The 19345-nt window shown below is 38.4% G+C and overlaps 1 protein-coding gene across 1 annotated transcript in view; it reads left to right on the top strand.

Annotated features, from left to right (window-relative positions):
• TPO (thyroid peroxidase) overlaps positions 1-11080 on the top strand; it is a 51218-nt gene extending 40138 nt beyond the window's left edge. The window contains 5 exon segments of the mRNA XM_086743532.1: positions 333-503; positions 1198-1435; positions 6738-6946; positions 7468-7638; positions 10920-11080. Of these exon segments, the coding sequence (XP_086599658.1) occupies positions 333-503; positions 1198-1435; positions 6738-6946; positions 7468-7638; positions 10920-11080 (950 nt within the window).
• Positions 11081-19345: the final 8265 nt, after the last annotated feature.

Below are 19345 nucleotides of genomic sequence, written 5' to 3'. Positions count from 1 at the left end.
TCAGACAAAAATTACCCTCCAGATTAAACTAGTCTGGTAGATTGACAATAGATGATGATTTATTATGAAAATATTTCTTTTTTTTTTTTTTGGTGGGTGAATGTATTATTAGGTTGTAAATTTTAGTAGATGAAGCCTTTTCATAGCATTATTACTTTTATTTCAACCTGAAGTACATTTTTGCATGTATTTTAATGTAAAAGCCTATGTGGCCAAAGTTTAAAAAACATAGAAACATACATGCATTCACATTTTTAAGAAAGTTATAATATATATATATATAATATATGTATATTTATATATATAAGATTATATTATTTTTGTGTTTAAAGGTGGCTTGGATCCTTTACTAAGGGGTCTTCTAGCACATTCAGCAAAACTGCAGGTGCAAGATCAACTGCTGAATGAGGAGTTAACAGAAAAACTCTTTGTGTTGTCCAATAACGGTTCATTTGATTTAGCATCATTGAATTTACAGCGTGGCCGAGATCACGGACTCCCAGGTCTATTGATTTTTCTTGAATTCTCTTCCGACTGCTAACTGAAGTGTAACCGCTTGTATTTGGGATGTAATCATAAGCTTTCAAATAATAGCTTTGGTATTATTGGCCCTGGACAGTAGAAATGAAGTCTGACTCTGGTGTGCACTTTCAAGTTGTCAGCTACATGAGGGCAGAAATGGAGGTTTAGTGTCCCAGACCAGAAATTAAAGTTTTTCTGGGAGATGGGGGTGTTTAATTCCAATGATGCAAAAGAATGTAAAAGAAATACATTTTCCAGCGAGATGCACACGTGCCCTAAGACACTCTTCTTAGTGAAGTGCTTTAGTTACTGACTTCATTCCGGTTCCTTCTTGCCCACTCTTCATCTAACTCCAGTATTGCTAATCAGGAAATATCAAAACACAGTGCATGCTCTTATTATCTATTATCATGTTTTCATAGCTTAAATATGGGACAATTGTATTAAATCTGTGTTTTCCTTCATGGAAATGACACAGTAATTGCATATTCTGTAGTCTCAGATCCTGACATCATTTCCCCAATCAATTTAACCAATAACAATAGGCCTATTTTTAGACATAACTGACTATGACTGTGATTAAGGTTGTCAGAATCTAGTGTTTATGCATTTATTAATTTCATATATCATGCTTAACAATCAAGTTTAATCTTCCTTTTAACATAATATTTGCAGGTTATAATGACTGGCGGGAATTCTGTGGCTTACCAAAACTGGAAACTCAAACTGACCTGAATACAGTAATAACCAATCACAATGTCAGTGAAAAAATTATGGAATTGTACCATAATCCTAGCAATATAGATGTTTGGCTTGGTGGTCTGGTAGAAGACTTTCTTCCAGGTGCTAGAACGGGTCCCCTGTTTGCGTGTATAATTGGAAAGCAAATGAAAGCACTAAGGGATGGTGACCGGTGAGTTTATTCATGCTGTTGAATCGTTTCCACAAAAAAGCAGAAGCAATGGAGTTTTTATAGATATGTGAGGATACTTCCCAGAACATAAGAACACATGACGCTTAAACATACTTTAAACAAATTGTTCCTTGCCACTTCCACATTTTAATCTTATCTCTTTTAGTTTTGTTGGGTGAGCTTTTGCTGCTTCTTCTTTGGTCTGTATATAGTCTCCGTTCCAGATGGCATGGAGATTGTTATTGAGATGCCCAATTTTGCACTTCTGGTGAAAATGCAAAGTACCACTAGCAGTTAATTTTGCCGGGGGCAGGTAACTTCTGCGCAGATGGACGTAGTACTGTGGAGGCCTTAGCTGTCCAGTCCCTGAGGGCTGCACTGGGTTCAAGTCCTTAAATGGAAGAACCTCCACATTTTCCCTGGCAACCACAGCAAAGTCAGAAAGGATAGGCAGAGAGCTGTAATTCAGGCCTCCTAGAGGGGAAAACAAAAACATCATGGACCTGATCTTATGTGAACTAGGCCTGCAGATTGCTCCCAGAACTGCCTCATTAGACACAGCATAGGATGCCCCTTCACCCACCCTGCACAACCACCATCAGGGTCCTGTGCCAGTTCAACACTCCACACCAGGAAGGCAGGAAGAATGCAATTTCACATCACAAAGAGGTGCAAGATTAAGTTTATATCTTGCTTCTACTCCTGAAGCAATTATAAAGTCAACCTTTTTTTTTCATTTTCATCATGTACTTGTGGCAGTAATTTTGAATCTCATGAGAAGACTAATTTTAAACTGCTCACACCATGCTAGCAGTGGTGTTTTAAGTACATCTCGTCCTTACGTTCACCTTTAAGGTCCTTTCATAAGTCACTGTTGTGAAAGAAACAATTATGTAAATAAGCATCCAATGCAGAATTTAAATCTGAACTTTAAAAAATGTTAATTAATTAGCTCACAGGAAAAAGTGATGTTAATCATAAAGGTGGATTCTTATTAGCATCAACTGTATAGAGAACAAACATTCCACTCAGCTATGTTAAAAACATGGTTGAAAGTCTTCTGAATCATACAGGCATACTTGACCCTATCTGTGGAAGGATTACCTATCGAGGCCCTCCCAACCTTGTTTCCATTATTCAGTGCCTCATGATACTACCTATTATTCAGTGTCTTATGACACTACTAGCATTAGTTAAAGTTAAACATAATTTAATGTTAATTCCAAATTGAGAAAAAGAGAGTTCTAGTAATACAAGAACTCCCAAAGTTTCTGCCATGAAGTTTGTGTCAGTTAACTTCGTGTGAAATGGTATTCTGTCAATAAAACAATGATAAGGAACTATCTAAGAAAAGTTAGAAGTACGTAAAAAATGTCAAAGCTTTTACAGAGTAAGTAAAGTAATGCAAAAGTCTAACATTCATTGCAGTGCCTTGTCAGATCGAGTATTGGATAATATCTATATAGAATCATAGAATAGTTTGGGTTGGAAGACAACTTAAAGGTCATCTAATCCAAATACCCTGCAAGGAGCAGAGACATCTCCAACCAAATCAGGTTGCTCAAAGCCCCGTCCAACCTGGCCTTGAATGTTTCCAAGGATAGGGCATCCAGCACCTCTCTGGGCAACCTGTTCCAGTGTTTCAACACTGTCATTGTAAAAATTTTTTTTTCTTATGCTTAGTCTGAATCTACCTCCCTCTATTTTAAAACCATTATTCCTTCTCCTATCACAAGAGACCCTGCTAAAATGTTTCTCCTCATCTTTCCTGTAAGTTCCCTTTAGGTTCTGGAAGGCTGCTATAAGGTCTCTCTAGAGCCTTCTCCAGATTGAACAGCCCCAACTCTCTCAGCTTTTCTTCATAGGAGAGGTGCTCCACACATCTGATCATCTTCGTGGCCTCCTCTGGACTTGCTTCAACAGCTGGTCGTTGAGATTGATGGTGACACCCCCTCCTCATCTCCCCTGCCTGTCCTTCCTAAAGAGCCTGTACCCCTCTATTCCAACAGTTCAGTCATAACAGCTACCCCACCATGTCGCCGTGATGCCAGCAAGGCACACATCTCTAACTCTTCCTGCTTCTTCCCCACGCTGCATGCGTTATCATAGAGGCACTTAAGCTGGGCCTCCTATGAAGCTGACTTGCTGTCTGGAGTGGCTGAAATTCCTTTGAGCTGCACTTTAGTTGCTCTCCTACTTAACTGCAATCCTTTTCTAGGTTCTGGGCGTCTCTTGGTGTAGCACTGGCACCATACTGACAGTAGTGGGATGGATTGTACAGTAGTAACACTACATGCTTACTAGATACCATAATTGACATGTCAGTAAATAAGGATTTCAAAACATCTCTTGTAACATACTCGTTTAAGTTCAGAAATCAGGACTAAGTGGAATTTTTGACTGAATGAACTTCATGCTGGATAGCCTTAAAATCTTTTGTCAGTAATCTGACAAAACACAGAGGGATTTCTTTTTCCAGTGTACTACACTCTGGCACTGTTTCAACCTCAACCAAATCACCTGGAACAAATAGCTTCTATTCCATCAGACTTTACTTCCTTTTTCTGTCTCTCCATACTCTGAATCTTTTTGTGATCTCGGGATTTACAATAGTTGGACAAAAATTCTGAAGTTCGCTTTGTCATTCTTTGCATAGGGGGACTGTGCCTAATTATTATTTTCTTTCTTTCTTTTTTACCCTGATGCTGTAATATGCACCCATAAAATTTTGGTTGCCTGATACAGATCGGTTGGAGCAAACTTTGTTAGAGCAAACACTTGTCTGCTAGGTAGATTAAAAAATAATTATCTTCTCAAGCCTTCTCAGAAGTGTAGTTAAAACTGAATTTTGTAATGAGAATAGAACAGGTTTTAACATACACAAAAGACAGAACAAAATGTGTAGGAGAGCCAAGTGGAGCAAAGACTGTGATGACTTTGGTTATGGAAAGGAATTGTCAGAGACTTCAGGATGCTCTGAGAAGTTTAGGGACAGCGTGTACGTCAGGGGTAGGAGAAAGGCATCTTTTTTTTTTTTTTTTTTTTTTTTTTCCTCTCTCTCTCCAGCCCCTCCATCTCTCCTGCACTTCTTGCCGCAGTGCTGCTGAGGTATGAGACATTCACCCCATCCCTGGTCCTGTAGATTGCCTCCTCCTCCAACACAGGCAAAGCAGAACAGGTTTCTCCCTGAATTGTCTTGCTGTGGGTAACTCTTTGTCTATACCTAAAGCCAGTTCTCCAAAATTTCACATGCACTTACCCTAATTAAATTACTTTTATGACTATGAGTGGCTTTGGGCTTCTGTGTACTCTCCTGTTGGCTGCAGGGTCCAGTTTGCCCTGAAAAGCACCCACAGGGCACACTAGCAGCCCTCATGTTCCCCAGAACACAAACAGGACTATCAGGCTTCTCATTCACATTATACCATTTCAGAGGGCTAATGAAAACCCTAACACACTGCACACATGACAGGTTTGCACAGGGTCCATAGTCAACATTGCTGTTCCCTTCTGATTAGAAAAACATAAACGCAAAACCCACAGACCTTTCTAGAAATCCCAGCCTTATTCCCCCAGTGCTACAGATGCTCAAGTCCTGTGTTAAACCTGAGTTCAATTTGTACAGTGTGATCACATGCATCCTCTACTGCTAATGCTCCTAGGACATCTTACCACAAATCTTGCCTTAGCATTTGGGAAAATCCTAATTGTACCACAGGGAACTATCTTAGCAGTTCAGCAGTGCTTAACACTGTTTAATATACTCATGCAGATGTGCCGTCAAACTCTCCAGAATTTTTTTTTAGCATTCATAACATGTCTATATGTATAAAATGCTTATCCTTTATTTTTCCCCTCTTTCCTTTTCTTTTTATCTTTAAATACATATGAATGTCTGTATGCACACATACATATTACATATAATATATATAATTTAATTGATACACCTTTGTAGCACCAACTGGTTCTTCTGTCCTGCCGCTACACTCTCAGTCTGGCAAAATGGAAAAAGCAGCTCCCCTCTGGTCCTGAAAGTCCTCTCAAATTACCTTTTTGTATGACTGGTGGACAAGAAGCTCAACATGAGCCATCAATGTGCGCTTGCAGCCCAGAAAGCCAACTGCATCCTGGGCTGCATCAAGAGGAGCCTGGCCAGCAGGTCAAGGGAGGTGATTCTCCCCTTCTGCTCTCATAAGACACCACCTGGAGTACTGCGTCCAGCTCTAGACCCCCCAACATAAGGAGGACATGGACCTGTTGGAGTGAGTCCAGAGGAGGCCATGGAGATGATCAGAGGGCTGGAGCTCCTATGAGGACAGGCTGGGAGAGTTGTGGCTGTTCAGCCTGGAGAACAGAAGGCTCTGGGGAGATCTTATAGCAGCCTTCCAGTACCTAAAGGGGGTCTACAGGAAGGATGAGGAGAAACTCTTCAGCAGGCCCTGTTGTGAAAGGATGAGGGGTAATGGTTTTAAAATAGAAGGAGGTAGATTCAGACTGGATATAAGGAAAAAAAAATTTACAATGAGGGTAGTAGATAAAACACTGGAACCAGTTGCCCAGAGAGGTGGTGGATGCCTCATCCCTGGAAACATTCAAGGCCAGACGTCACTGCTCCTTGCAGGGGGGTTGGACTAGATGACCTTTGAAGGTTTCTTCCAACCCTAACTATTCTAAAATTCTGTTATTCTATGATCAAAAGCACAATTACTCTCTTACAATTTTCTGCTGTAATTAATCCATATATCTACAGCTTTCTTAGCAAGTGAAGAACTCCATATTAAACAGAGAAGATTCAGCAATACCTGTTCTCATAGCAACCATTCTGTAATCACAAGCAGAATTCAAAAGGGAACCGTGTCAGAGCTACTCCTATAATTCTCCCGTAATTCATTCTTAAAACAATTTGTGAGAGCACAGTGAATGCTAGTGTGCATAAGATTAAGTATCCAGTTCAAACAAATCAGTTATGAGTTTTTCTCTCAGGATTGCAACTTTTTTTTTGTGGCCATGTATCATCAAGGAAAAGAGATTCTGCATGTATGAATAATTAATAATTTTAACTATGTAACTTTAACACACCATCTGGGTTGACCAGTACATCAGACTCACACTAGCCTTTTCATGACTTTCAAGCTGGGTATGTAAGTCTGCAGATCATGGCATTTACTTTTGTTATTGCTGTTTCCACCTACATTTTTTCTGTAATTCTTATTTTGGATCTTTTACATAGGGTACTGTGAAAGTAAAAATAATCAGCTTTTTTAATTTGACCTTTTCAAAATGTTTCTATCTGTCTTTCCAGATTTTGGTGGGAAAATGATAAAGTTTTCACAGAAGCTCAAAAGCATGAACTCAAAAAACACTCATTGTCCCGCGTGATTTGTGACAACACAGGGATTTCTGAAGTCCCAGTAGATGCCTTTAAGCTTGGAAAGTTTCCACAGGATTTTAAGCATTGTGACAGTATACCTGGCATGAATTTAGAAGCTTGGCAAGAATCCTATGAGGAAGGTAAACCGGTAATTACCTGTCTTCTCTGATGGGGGCGAGTCATCAGCAGTTAGAACACTGAATATGGTTATGGCAGCTCTTGAGTTCCTGATTTGTCATAGACCTTTAGTATTTCTACCACTTAGAAATGTGGTCTAGGACTCTTTCTCCTTCTTTCTCAACTTCCTCTGTAAAAAAGACAGATAGTGTTTGCCAATTTCATTCTGATAAAATGAATGTCTTGTGAGATACTCAGGCATTATGGCAACTGGGGCAGGAGTTCTTAGACAGATATAAAATATTACCTAAGAACTCTGCAGGACATACAGTTAGAAGATAATGCTAATTTTATAAGAATTATAAGTCAGACCTGAGGTACTCCATATAAATTCTCATCCAGAAATTAAGAATTAAATTCTTGATCACCTTAAAACATGTAATTTCACTGAACTTAATTTATAAAAGTAATGGAGAATAATATTTATTTTCAAAAGTAAGGTGGTAATCTTTAAGAGCTTGTAATACAGTCTTTTTCTTTTTAGAGGAAATATGTGGAACACCAAAGAGTGTGGAAAATGGTGATTTTGTATACTGTTCAGAATATGGAAAATCTACAGTGACTTACTCATGTCAACATGGATTTAAATTACAAGGAGAAGAGCAATTAACCTGCACAAGTGAAGGATGGAACTTTGAGGTTCCCATTTGTATAGGTATCTATATTTTGTTGTTGTTTCTTACTTTTCTAAAAGCTAAAGTTCAGCAGAGCTCATCAGAAGTGAACTCCCTCCTATGCTCTGCTGTAGTCAACCTTCTGGGTTTACAGGTGCAACAACATGATAATGTAAAACTCTCTGCTCCAGGGTTGCTATGTCAATCTCTATCCATCCCAATTCAGTTACAAAGTTGATGATAGGAAACTGTCACTAAAAATTACCTAATTAAGCAAAAATTGAGTGTGTTAACAACCAGCAGAAAAAAAAAAACAGTAAATCAGAATTATGCATTTCTTCCTCCTACATTCAACATAACAGCAAGACAGACAGTTGTAATTTTCCTAGCATTGTTTCAATGGATGCTCTCGATACAAAATGAACTCAGCATCAGTAGTTAATGTATAACCCTAATAAGTTAAGCAAAAGTGACAAAGAAAAAATACTCTGAAGTGAATAAGTGAAATTAAGCAAATTAATTATTATTTCTGTCCCACCCTTTCTCTCCCAAATAACTGTGAAAAGATTTGCCAGAAATGAATTACTTCTGCAAGTACAAAAGTAAAGCAGGTGAAAAATCAGTAAAAAGATACTAACTTTTGTCATTTCATGTACATTTTCAGGACAATACTTTTCTGTTATTTTAATTGTTCTTTTATCTTCTCTTTTCCTTTTGACTTATTTTTACTGTTAAGTAGAATAGGATAGGAAGAAAGAGAATGTGGCAATATTTCATTACAAGATCTTCACCATTCACAGCTATTAAGGATGAATTATCTCTGTTCACATTTCAAATCTGTGTGTTTATAATGGTGTGTGTGTATATTTATATTTATATACATGTATATATACACACATACTCAAACTGCTCAGCTTTATAAGAATATGATATAAAATGAAACCTGAAAGGGCCATATTCAGGAATACATTATGGACAGTGGTAAATTAATTCGAATGCAAGTGCTGCAGCTGATCCGCAATAAAGTCTACTTATCAGTATTTCTGTGACAGCAGAAAAGAAAGCTGTTCATTCTAACTGTATACCTGGTATCGAAAAAGTCAAATGAAATTTGCAGCTCTTTCCTTTATTCAAATCCTATTTATCCACTGCATTCCACCCACTTAAATGCCATATAAAGAAATAAATCTGTTAAATGAATTATAATAAAATCTTTTCAATAGATTAATGTTCTGGCAGCAAACTGAATAAATAAGTTATATGAATGAATCATTCCTTGTCCTAGTTTCTTTTAATATGTTCAGTAATGTAAACAAAAGGCTGTATATCAGCTATAGGAAAACAAGCTGCCGCATATATTAAATAAGCAATGCCTTTATTAAAAGGAAACCATCAAAAACCACTTATGCAGATGCTACTTGAGTTTTACAGTAGAAAGCACTTTGTTCTATGCATGTCTGTGCAATGTGTTCCCATTCTTTTAAATGTTCAGCAAATTAGGAATAAGTCAAGCAATATAATGAGGAGGATAGAGCTTAGCATTTCTGCAGATGGTTTCAAAATTATATGGTGCTCTGGAAAAGACAGAGTGGCCTGCTGGCAAATGCATATGAATCTGAGAGCTGTTAATTCCTGCTTACTAACTTTGGCTTTGACAGAAATTATTTCTATTGATTCAGGGAGTCATTTAGTGCTAGACTATGCTACCTTCCTTTATATTAAGTATTATCTTACTCTTGATGGATAACAGTTTACTTTGCGTCAGTAAAGTACTGCTCTCTTTGAGTGGTAGGGTAGTCTGTTAAGGTCTGACATCACTATTTAGTGATGGAGAAAGAGATAGATAGTTAACAGACAGCATGACTGGATCTACAAAAGCTGAAATAGCGCATTTTAATTACAGTGCAGGCAAAGCCTGTGCAGGTTTTCCTTCCCAGACAATGACAAAACCAGTGAAAGTTAACCGAAAGTGTAGTCTTGAAGGGAGTAATACTTATTCAGGAATCTTCATCCTGAACAACAGATTATTTTCCTGCTTCAGAGAGGTGTTATGAGAGTTAGTGTTTCTTCAGGGTTCTGAAGTTTAAGATTACTCCTTGCATGATTAATCTTTTGGCTGTCTCAGTTGATGGTTAATTTTGGACACAGATACTGCTTTGTATTAAGAAACGATCAGGCTTGATCCTGTTTTCGATGACAGAATTCCCTAAGCAGTCTGAGTGACAATGCTAAACTAAGTCAGTGAATCATTCCTACAGGGTCAGTTTCTAACACTGATGAAAAAGAGCTACTTAGCCTAAAATAGTAGATCAAACATTGTGGTAGGGAAGGAAAAGAAAGGAATATAACAAAAAAGAAAAGACACTAAAGGCTCAGCTAGTTGCCCATGGATGGGCTCACAGTGCTTCCCAGGACCATGGGTCAGAGACATTGAACAAGCTGGCAAATATTATACAAGACCAATGGGAAACTATCTAAAACAGTGCTTAACACTTATCTTTAGGCAACTGTATCAAGTCCTGCAAGTAAATATTACATAGAAAGAAGCAAAATAATATGAAAGACATATGGAAAAGACAGAAATATGGAAAAGGCTTCATTCTTCCCCTCACTGAGTACTTTCTTTCCTGCACTCCACACCAACTCCCATTTCACCAGAATGCGAGAGTGAAATGTTGTGAATAGCCTCAGGAGCAATATGTTTATGTACATTTTCCAACAGATAATTGATCATCTGCTCATCATTCTGTCACATTGCCGTTTCACAGAATTTATATAGCATCTAGAAACAACCATCTTTGCAGTGATATCACAGATTACTGTTCTAAATTTTGTATCCAAAGTGAACCTGAATGCTTGGGTCCTCAAAGTCATGTCTAGAAGTGTATAGAGCTGTGTCAGCGTTATTATTTTCACTACCTCTACAGAGCACAGTATGGAAAAAGTTTACAGAGGAACTCGAAGTCATAGTATATAAACACGTGCTCTCAAGAAGAGCTCTCAAGTTTACAGTTTACATTTTTGAAAATTCAACCAATTGCCATTTGTAGCTTTTGGTGGAATACCAAAGCAACATTTTCTTTTTTCATAATTTCCAGTTTAAAACCAACCAAAAAAAAATCCCAAAATCAAACCAAACCAAAACAAACACCAACTTTGCACTTTAAAGTGTAACAATTAGGGTCTTTTGCAGTGTCTATGTGTCATTGAAAGTGTACAATACCTTTCATTTATGAATATTTGTAGAAGGCATATATCAGAAGGTAGTAATCGCTCTCTGTAATTTGTAATGATTATTGATCAGTGTGTATTCATTTTGCAGACATCAATGAATGTGAAAATGAAATTAATCCACCATGCTCTCCTTCTGCTAAATGCATTAACACTAAAGGCAGCTACAAATGTCTCTGAACTGATCTTTACAAGCTGGCAGAAGATGGAAGAATGCACATCGGTAATGCTTGTGAACCTACTCTCCATTAAAGCTTTCCCTGTTCTGTTTTACAATGCTGTAAAACTCATAAAAATGAGATTTATTGAAGAGCTGTTAACACGTATAAAAACCTCTACACAGTCATGGGCATAGAGATACAGTCAGATTCTGTAAAGTAAATTAAGATATTGAATAAATAATACAGACACAGAAGTAAGCTTTTCATTTTCCATTATAAGTATTTCCTGACAGTGTATATGAAGGGGAGATCAAATCTGTCTCAGTTTCTCCTAGTTAGTATCTAAATTCAGCATCTGAATCTTAACTAAGTTCCACCTATTACATTTCCAAACTGTTAATCCTTTTAAGACTAGCATAAATTATGCATTTTCTTGTTTTTCAGCTCTTCAGCATGCATGGAAGTTGTATTGGGTCTTAAGGTTTAGGTGGGGAGTGTGAGTGTAGTTGCCCACTGATGCTGAGCAATATCTGTTCTGGGGAAAGAGTGCTTAGATCTGTCAAAAGCTCCATGAAAACCTGCAATCCAAACTCAGATGGATGGATATCTACTCTTCCATAGTGCCCAAGAGAAGCACAGAAAGTTTAGAGTGCTCTGATCTTGCACATTCAGTGCTGCCCGCCACATTTCTTGTTTCCTGTTTCAGTGAATACTTTGGTTATGACATGGGATTGCACTATCCCTTATTATTAATTGCAGAAAGAAAACACAGGATGATAATCCTCCATGGAAAAAAAAAATACCTTCTTGCAAACAAACAGACATCTACAGTGATATAATGTATATCCAGTTTTTGAGCTGTGATTCAGGACCACATGCTCATCCAACCCATACATCAATGGCTTGTCTATGAGGATCTTCTAGGAGACAATGTCAAAAGCCTTACCAACATCTAGGCTCACAACTGAACTGAACTGGAATTAAGATGAGAGAGACAGACCTTTCTCAGTAGTGTCCACTAACAGGAAAAGAGGCAATGGGCACAAACTAAAAAACATGAAATGCAAAAAATACTTTTTTTACCATGAAAGTTGTCAAACATTGGAACAGTCTTCCCAGAGAGCCTGTGGAGTCTCCATTCTTGGAGATATTAAAAACCTGAATGCATGCAGATCTGGGCAATCTGATGTAGCTGATCCTGCTCAAACAGAGATGTTTTGATCTCAAAAGGTCCCTTCCAACCTCAAAGATTCTTTGATTCTGTGATTAAATATGGAGAAACGGAACAGGTTTTTAGAGGTGTTTTACATGGTTTCTCTGTAAACTGTGGTTCTTGACATGCTCATGTGCATATCTCCCTGTCATTTCTCACACTGTTTCCATTGAGAAAGAAGTAGTTAATTGGCTACTTGACAGTAGATTTATCCCAAAAATATTTGTATTAACAAGTGAAAGGAGAATGTTACCAAATCAACTATGTTCTAGTTTGTTTAATTTCCATATCTAAAAGCATGTATGAGAAATCTATATAAAACAACTTTTCTGTGGTTTTACTTCAGTAGATATAATAAATTTTTATCAAGGTCATTGAGTGGCTTGGTTTGTTGGTCTGTTGTTTTTGTATTTTTAAGGACATCGTTCATAAGGCCCAGCTGATTTCATCATATATTTAGAATGAGGTTTTGAGTCTTCGTAAAAAGGCAGTGCAACACTTTTCTAAACAAACATGTTGATCATAATAAATGAACAGCTGAAATTTAGCAGAAATAAGAATTCGGGGATCTGCAGTATAGAGTGATTTAAAATTATGAGAGCACTTCACATTATTATGAGCATTTCAATCCTCAAAACTAAAGTGCTCTTAAAATTTTGAAGAGCTCTAGTAAAGCTAACTATTCAATACTGCAAATCTATATAACCTTCAATCCTGCTTTTATTGATAGAATTCATCAGTAGGCTGAAGGCTTTATTTTCTAAGGTTGGATAATGTTTTTTTGACTCACATGGAAACTTGTATAGGGTAACTTTATTCAGGAAGTGAATTTGTCAAGTTGCTTCAAATCAAAGTTTCTCAGCCATTACCACTTTAGCCCATGGTTTGTATAAGTGTTGGAAGTAAAAATTATCAACAGAAAAGTTCCAACCTTCCATCTGTGTATACTCTAATGGCGAGAAAGACTGTCATGTTGACCCAGAGTGAAGATATTTTAAATGTACATGTTTTTCCTCCCAGATGAAGTAGGTTGAAACTAATCATTTATGAAGGCTTAGCCAATGGGTAAGAAATTTTTTAGGTTCAACTGTGTCATATGATTAAATAAGTACGTGTTCCTACCCTCAGGTCAATGGAAATAAGCTTACTTTTAAAAATCCTATTTTCTTTGACGTGATCTCAAATTTAAAAGGAATCTAGACTTATTTAGCCACATTTTTTAAAAATATGATAAATATAAAATACATTAAAAACTTGAAAAAGCTGTATTAAAAATACTTTCAACCAGTAAACTAGTATGTGTTTACAAGATTGAGGGAGGATTATTTAAAGTGCTCATGGGAAACTTCTGTGTAATTCAATGAGTAATAGTTTCAGCTTTACTTTTTACATTGCATGATAAATTAATGAAAAATCTATCCAGTGTGTAAAATTACTGAAAATTTAATTGGACCACTGAGTGCCGCTACAGTGAGAATACATTATGTGTTTGTTCTGGTTTTGTTAGTGAGGGGGGGCCTAAGGTGGTAGCTTCTGTAGGAAACTGCTAGAAGTCGCTCCCCTTTGTTCAGTGGACTCGGCTGGGCCTAGAGCGGACCCGCTGCTGGCCAAGGCCAAGCCAATTGGTAGCAGAATGTCCCGTGATAACGCCTCTGCGATAACGTATTTAAGTAGGGGAAAACAGAAAAAAAAGGAGGAGAAGATGTGAAGCAGCTGAGCGGGGGGCAGAGAGGGGGAGGCGCAGGCCTCATGGGCCTTGCAGGCCTCACCCTCTGGCCTCCCGCCGGGCAGCTGACTGGGCCCAACTCGGCCTGGCCTGGCTGCAAGAAGTGGAGAGGAGATGAGAAGTGAATAAGGTGTAAAAAGGATCCTGAGAGACGTCTGCCAGCCTGTTGTGAGGAACGGCTGCAGACGCCAAGGTCAGTGAAGAAGGAGGGGGAGGAGTAACGTGGCTCCTGACCAAGATTCCTCTGCAACTCGTGGTGAAGACCATGGTGGAGCGGGTTGTCCCCCTGCAGCCCATGGAGGTCCACGGAGGGGCAGAGATCCACCTGCAGCCCGTGGAGGACCCCACACCAGAGCAGGTGGAGGCCTGAAGGAGGCTGTGGCCCGTGGAGGGCCCACTGGGACAGCTGTTCTAGAGGGACTGCACCCCGTGGAAGAGATGACCCACGCCGGAGCAGTTTCACGAAGGACTGTGGCCCGTGGGAGGGACCCCACGCTGGAGCAGAGGAGGAATGCGAGGAGTTCTTCCCCTGACGATGATACAGCGGCGTAAAACAACGTGTGATGAACTGACCGCGACCCCCATTCCCTTTTCGCCCCCCCGTGCCGCTCGGGAGGGGAAGGTAGTAGAGATAATGTTAAGCCCGGGAAGAGGGAGGGGTGGAGGGAGGTTATCTTGTTTCCTGTCTCATTCTCCTGCTAATTTTAGAAATAAATGAATAGTTTTCCCCAAGTCGAGTCTGTTTTGCCCGTGACAGTAACTTTAAGGATTTCTCCCCGTCCTTATCTCAAACCTCGAGCCGTTTTTCTTATATCATCTCCCCCTATTCTCTTGGAGGGTGGGGGGAGCGAGAGAGAGACTGCGTAGTCTGGTCCCGATCGGGGCTGAACTACGACAGTGTTAAAGGGATAAGAGTCTATTGTGTGAGTGCACTCAGTCTTCCTCCTGTCCATGTTACATGTTATGGTTAAAAAATGAACAATATTAGGCTCTTACCTGGTAAATAGAGTAAAGATTTAATTCTGTCATTAAGTGTGTCACAATGTAGTCCAAATGAGTTAAGTTAAACAAGTGAATAGGTTTAAAATTAAAGATCAGTGTAAGTAAGCATGAAGAAGTTTCATCCTCATTTCTGTAGTCTTAGTGAGCAGGTTAATGTTACCTGTAACACTGCATAGAGCAGCAAATGTAATTTCAAACTGGGAAGAAACTCATACATTTTACTGTACTGTTTCCCACAGTGCTAACAATTACCTATCTCTTTTAACATAAATTTTCATAGATATCCAGTCCCTCTCTTACTTTTTAAGGATCTGGAGTCCAACTCACCAGGAAGTGAAGTTACTTCACTTGTAAATTCTCCATTTTCTCTGAAGCCCTTTAGTCTTAATGTTCTCATAACTTTACTCTGGAGAAACCTGTTTTTCCTCCCACTCAGTTTAGTTCAGCTGCTGTTAAAAATTGGTCCATTATGATACTGTGTTTACTGTTGTCACTTCAGTAACTTTTCTCTTGTGCCTTCATGACAACTTCTAGCTTCGGGACTATAATGTATCTATTTGTTTTTCTCTTCAGATTATATTTAAATTTGATTGATGGCTTTTTAATATTATAACTCCAGAATTAACCGTAAATCTTTTCCATAGCCAGTTTAACTGGTTAGTACGGTATATATGACCAAAACCCAAACAATTTAGCTCCCATTGACTTGATCAGAGGACAGCTCCCACTAAGGAATTGTCCTTAACTGTAATCTCAAAGACAAAACAATTTGGGAGAAGATGCAGAGCCAGAAGTGACATTTCAGGTTTATCTGTAATAATACTCCAATACTAGGTCTCTGAAAGACAAAACAAACTGAAAATTTAGAATTAGTTCCCTTTCTACTACTGAAACAAGATACAGCTACCAAGAAATAAGGATGTTGTTTCACATAAGATATTTTCAGTGTAAATCAGAACAAAAAAAAATGAGACATTTTTATTCATTGGGTTAAAAAAAAAAGTGTTGTTTAGACCCTGTAGTCTGTTGGTCTGGGTATAGATTTTATGGGTTTTTGTGAATATGTTTTGCAACTGCTCTGTTCTAGGAAAACATGCTCATAAATACTTTCAATCAACTGATGTTTATTTACCTAATCTATTTGAAATCTCTGACAAAATTGTCAACAAAAGTGGCAGTATATCAGTGTGCATGCTCTCACCTTTAATTTCTCTCACTACATATACAAATATATCTTAGAAAAGTAGTACTTAAGAAACCCAGCTGCCAAACAACTTTTAAATTGCATTTTATTTCTATGTAGCTCTGCTGGTTTTGGCTGGGATAGTGTTAATTTTCTTCATAGCAGGTAGTATGGGGCTATGTTTTGAATTTGTGCTGGAAACAGTGTTGGTAATATAGGAATATTTTAGTTACTGCTGAGCAGTGCTTATACAAAGTCAAAGCCTTTTCTGCTTCTCACCCCACCAGTGAGTAGGCTGGGGGTGCACAAGAAGTTGAGAGTGGACACAGCAGTGACAGCTGACCCCAAATGACCTAAGGGATATCCCATATCATATGACATCATGCTCAGCAACGAAAAGCTGAGGGATATTCAGAGGTATGTTGTTTGTCTTCCCAAGCTACCATTACATGTGATGGATCCCTACTTTCCTGGAGACGGCTGAACACCTGCCTTATGATGGGAAGTAGTGAATGAATTCCTTGTTTTGTTTTTCTTGTGTGCGTAGCTTTTACTTTACCTATCAAACTGTCTTTATCCCAACCCACAAGTTTTCTTACTTTTACTCTTCCAATTCTCGCCCCCATCCCACCAGGGAGTGAATGAGTGAGCAAGCGGCTGTGTGGTGCTTAGTTGCCAGCTGGAGTTAAACCATGACAACAGCCTTATTGTAAGGAATGAAGTCCTGAAACCATAAGATGTTTTCCATCTGCGCTGAATAAAACCTGAAGAAGGGGTCAAGTACTTGAGACTCCTCTCCCTCTTCCTTGCCATAGTAGTAGTCTAGACTCTGTTGCAATTTTTGTTTCCACAAGTGCACCAAAAACAGTGCAAACTTCCTCCTAAGCTGACAGGCTACGCCTGCACTGTAACCCACCTGAACTTACACTCACAAAGCCTGCTACTGGAATATGAACTTTGATTTCTAAATATTTCATGCAAAGTTGAATTCAGATTTCCTATAAACTCTAACCACATTGCTGTAAGCTTTGCCTTGAAGCTGGAATGTCTCTTTTCCTTCCTTGTTTAACATTAACATAAACATGGATGAAACGATCCAAGGTAGCAGAGACCTGGTCACACCTCATGATCCCTCAGGGAAATGCTCTCTGACATGGGGCATGCAAGCCAAATAGCTACCCTCCACAAAAGTAACCTAGAGTAGCAGAAAATTTTGTCGCTAGCCCAATCTGAGGGCACTACTGAGCATCGTTGCCTATTTGGGTGTTGTGCTTTTTCTTGTTCTTCTGGGTACCTGTGTGAGTCCAAGGCACAACCTGTTATCTCAATTGTTATACAAATATGATTCATTCAGATAAGGTAATTTCTTTATCTAATACTGATTTGTGTTGGGATAGTGGCAAGAGGCTCTGTCTAATTAAAGCAGGATCTGCACCAATTCCCTATTCAAGGAATTCTTTAGATACTCTATAGTTTAGAGAGAAGATAATAGAAAAGATGTGGATATAACAAACACGATGGAAGAAATTATAAAATAACAGTGAGACAATTGTTATCTACTTCTGCAGCACTAAGGCTCTTTGAGCAATAAGCTATAGGCAACCGGCACTTTTATTTTCAAGTTTGAAATTACTGCATAGGCAGTACAGTTATTGCGTGTTGCCATATATATAGAATACTTTTTGTTGTTGTGGATACTGGAATGCTTCCTAAAGACTCTTTAGTTTCCATCATTTTAGGGGTCATCATGATCATATTTTGTCAATATTAGTTGGAAAGTACTACGGCAGTCATAATTTTAACCAACTTTTAATCTTCTTTATCTAAATTTGCAAACATTTATTTTCTTTGGGGTGTAATTTCTGCCCTAGATCTTTTTTCTCTGCATAGTCAACTAGTAGCAGACATAATGTCCCAACTTTTGACCTTTTGTAGTATTTCTTCTTCACAGAGTATGATGATTAAACATTTGTTGTAGCTTAGCCCTAGTCACTAGACAGTTTCTCACTCTCCCTCCCCCTCCTCAGTGGGACAGGGGAGAGAACTGGGAAGAAAGGAAAACTCATGGGTTGAGATGAAGACAGTTTACTAGAATAGCAAAGGAAAATGACAATAATAACAGAATATACTGAAATATACAAAATGAACAACGCACGATTTCTTACTACCCGATGTCCCAGAGACTGACACAGCCCATCCCGAGCAGCGATCACAGAACTGAAACTGAGCAGCAAGCAAAGGAGAGAGAGAGAGAGAGAGAGGGGTGCTCCCCCTGACCCACTCATACACTGAGCATGATGTTTATGGCATGGAATTCTCTCTTTGACCAGTTTGGGTCAACTGCTCTGGCTGTACCCCTCCCAACTTCCTGCACCTGTACATTGGTGAGACCTGGAAAGCTGGACAGTGTCCTTGGTCTCATTAGCAACAACTCATATCATCAGTGTGTTTATCAACATTCTTCACACCCGAAATCCAAAATAAGTGAGCTACTGAGAGGAAAATTAACTTAATCCCAGCTGAAACCAGGACAACTTTCTAAAGCTTTACAATTGCTTATTGTAGAATAAACAGACAGTGTTCAAAATATTTTCAGTTTTCATTGAATATACTAAATTAAACTGAAATGGCATTGGAAACATGCAGTGAAGTTTTTTGATTAACAGAAGGGAATTTTTTAAATTTGATATGTGTTTTTAAATCAGATTCTGCCTACTTGTTACCGTTTCTACAGTTCTGCCTGAGCAATGCTGACACAATACAAAAATTGGGATTGAATGGATTAGACCTCGGAAATCACTCTCACACCATACTTTCCCAGTTACTTTCTGACTCATTAAAATCTGAAAGAATGGAGTTATTGAAGTCTGTAAATAAGATGAAGAGGAATAACTATGGCAATATTTGTGACCCTGAATAATCTCTGATGAAGTAGCTGTTATCTGGACAACACTGTCTAACTACTCTTTCTAAGACCTTTTGAATTTATTGTGCATTTTCCCAATGGGAACTTGGAAACTCTGAGCTCTGAGTTTCCAAGCCAATCTCCATAGCTAGGGAAAATAAAAATCTGCCATAATTTAAAGTAGGTGAAAATGTTGGTGTTTAATACAATTCAATTCAGTATACAGCTTAGCTTACAAGAATTCCCTTTCTTCGGTATGTAGTCCTCTAAATATTAGTAGAAAGACTTATCTTTTAAAGTGCATTTTACCCCAGCACAAAATAATTT

Source organism: Chlamydotis macqueenii, chromosome 3, assembly GCF_036417535.1.
Source record: "Chlamydotis macqueenii isolate bChlMac1 chromosome 3, bChlMac1.mat, whole genome shotgun sequence".
Classification (NCBI taxonomy): Eukaryota; Metazoa; Chordata; class Aves; order Otidiformes; family Otididae; genus Chlamydotis; species Chlamydotis macqueenii.
The sequence above is the reverse complement of the archived record's forward strand: the minus strand, read 5'-3'. Positions and strand labels throughout refer to the sequence as shown.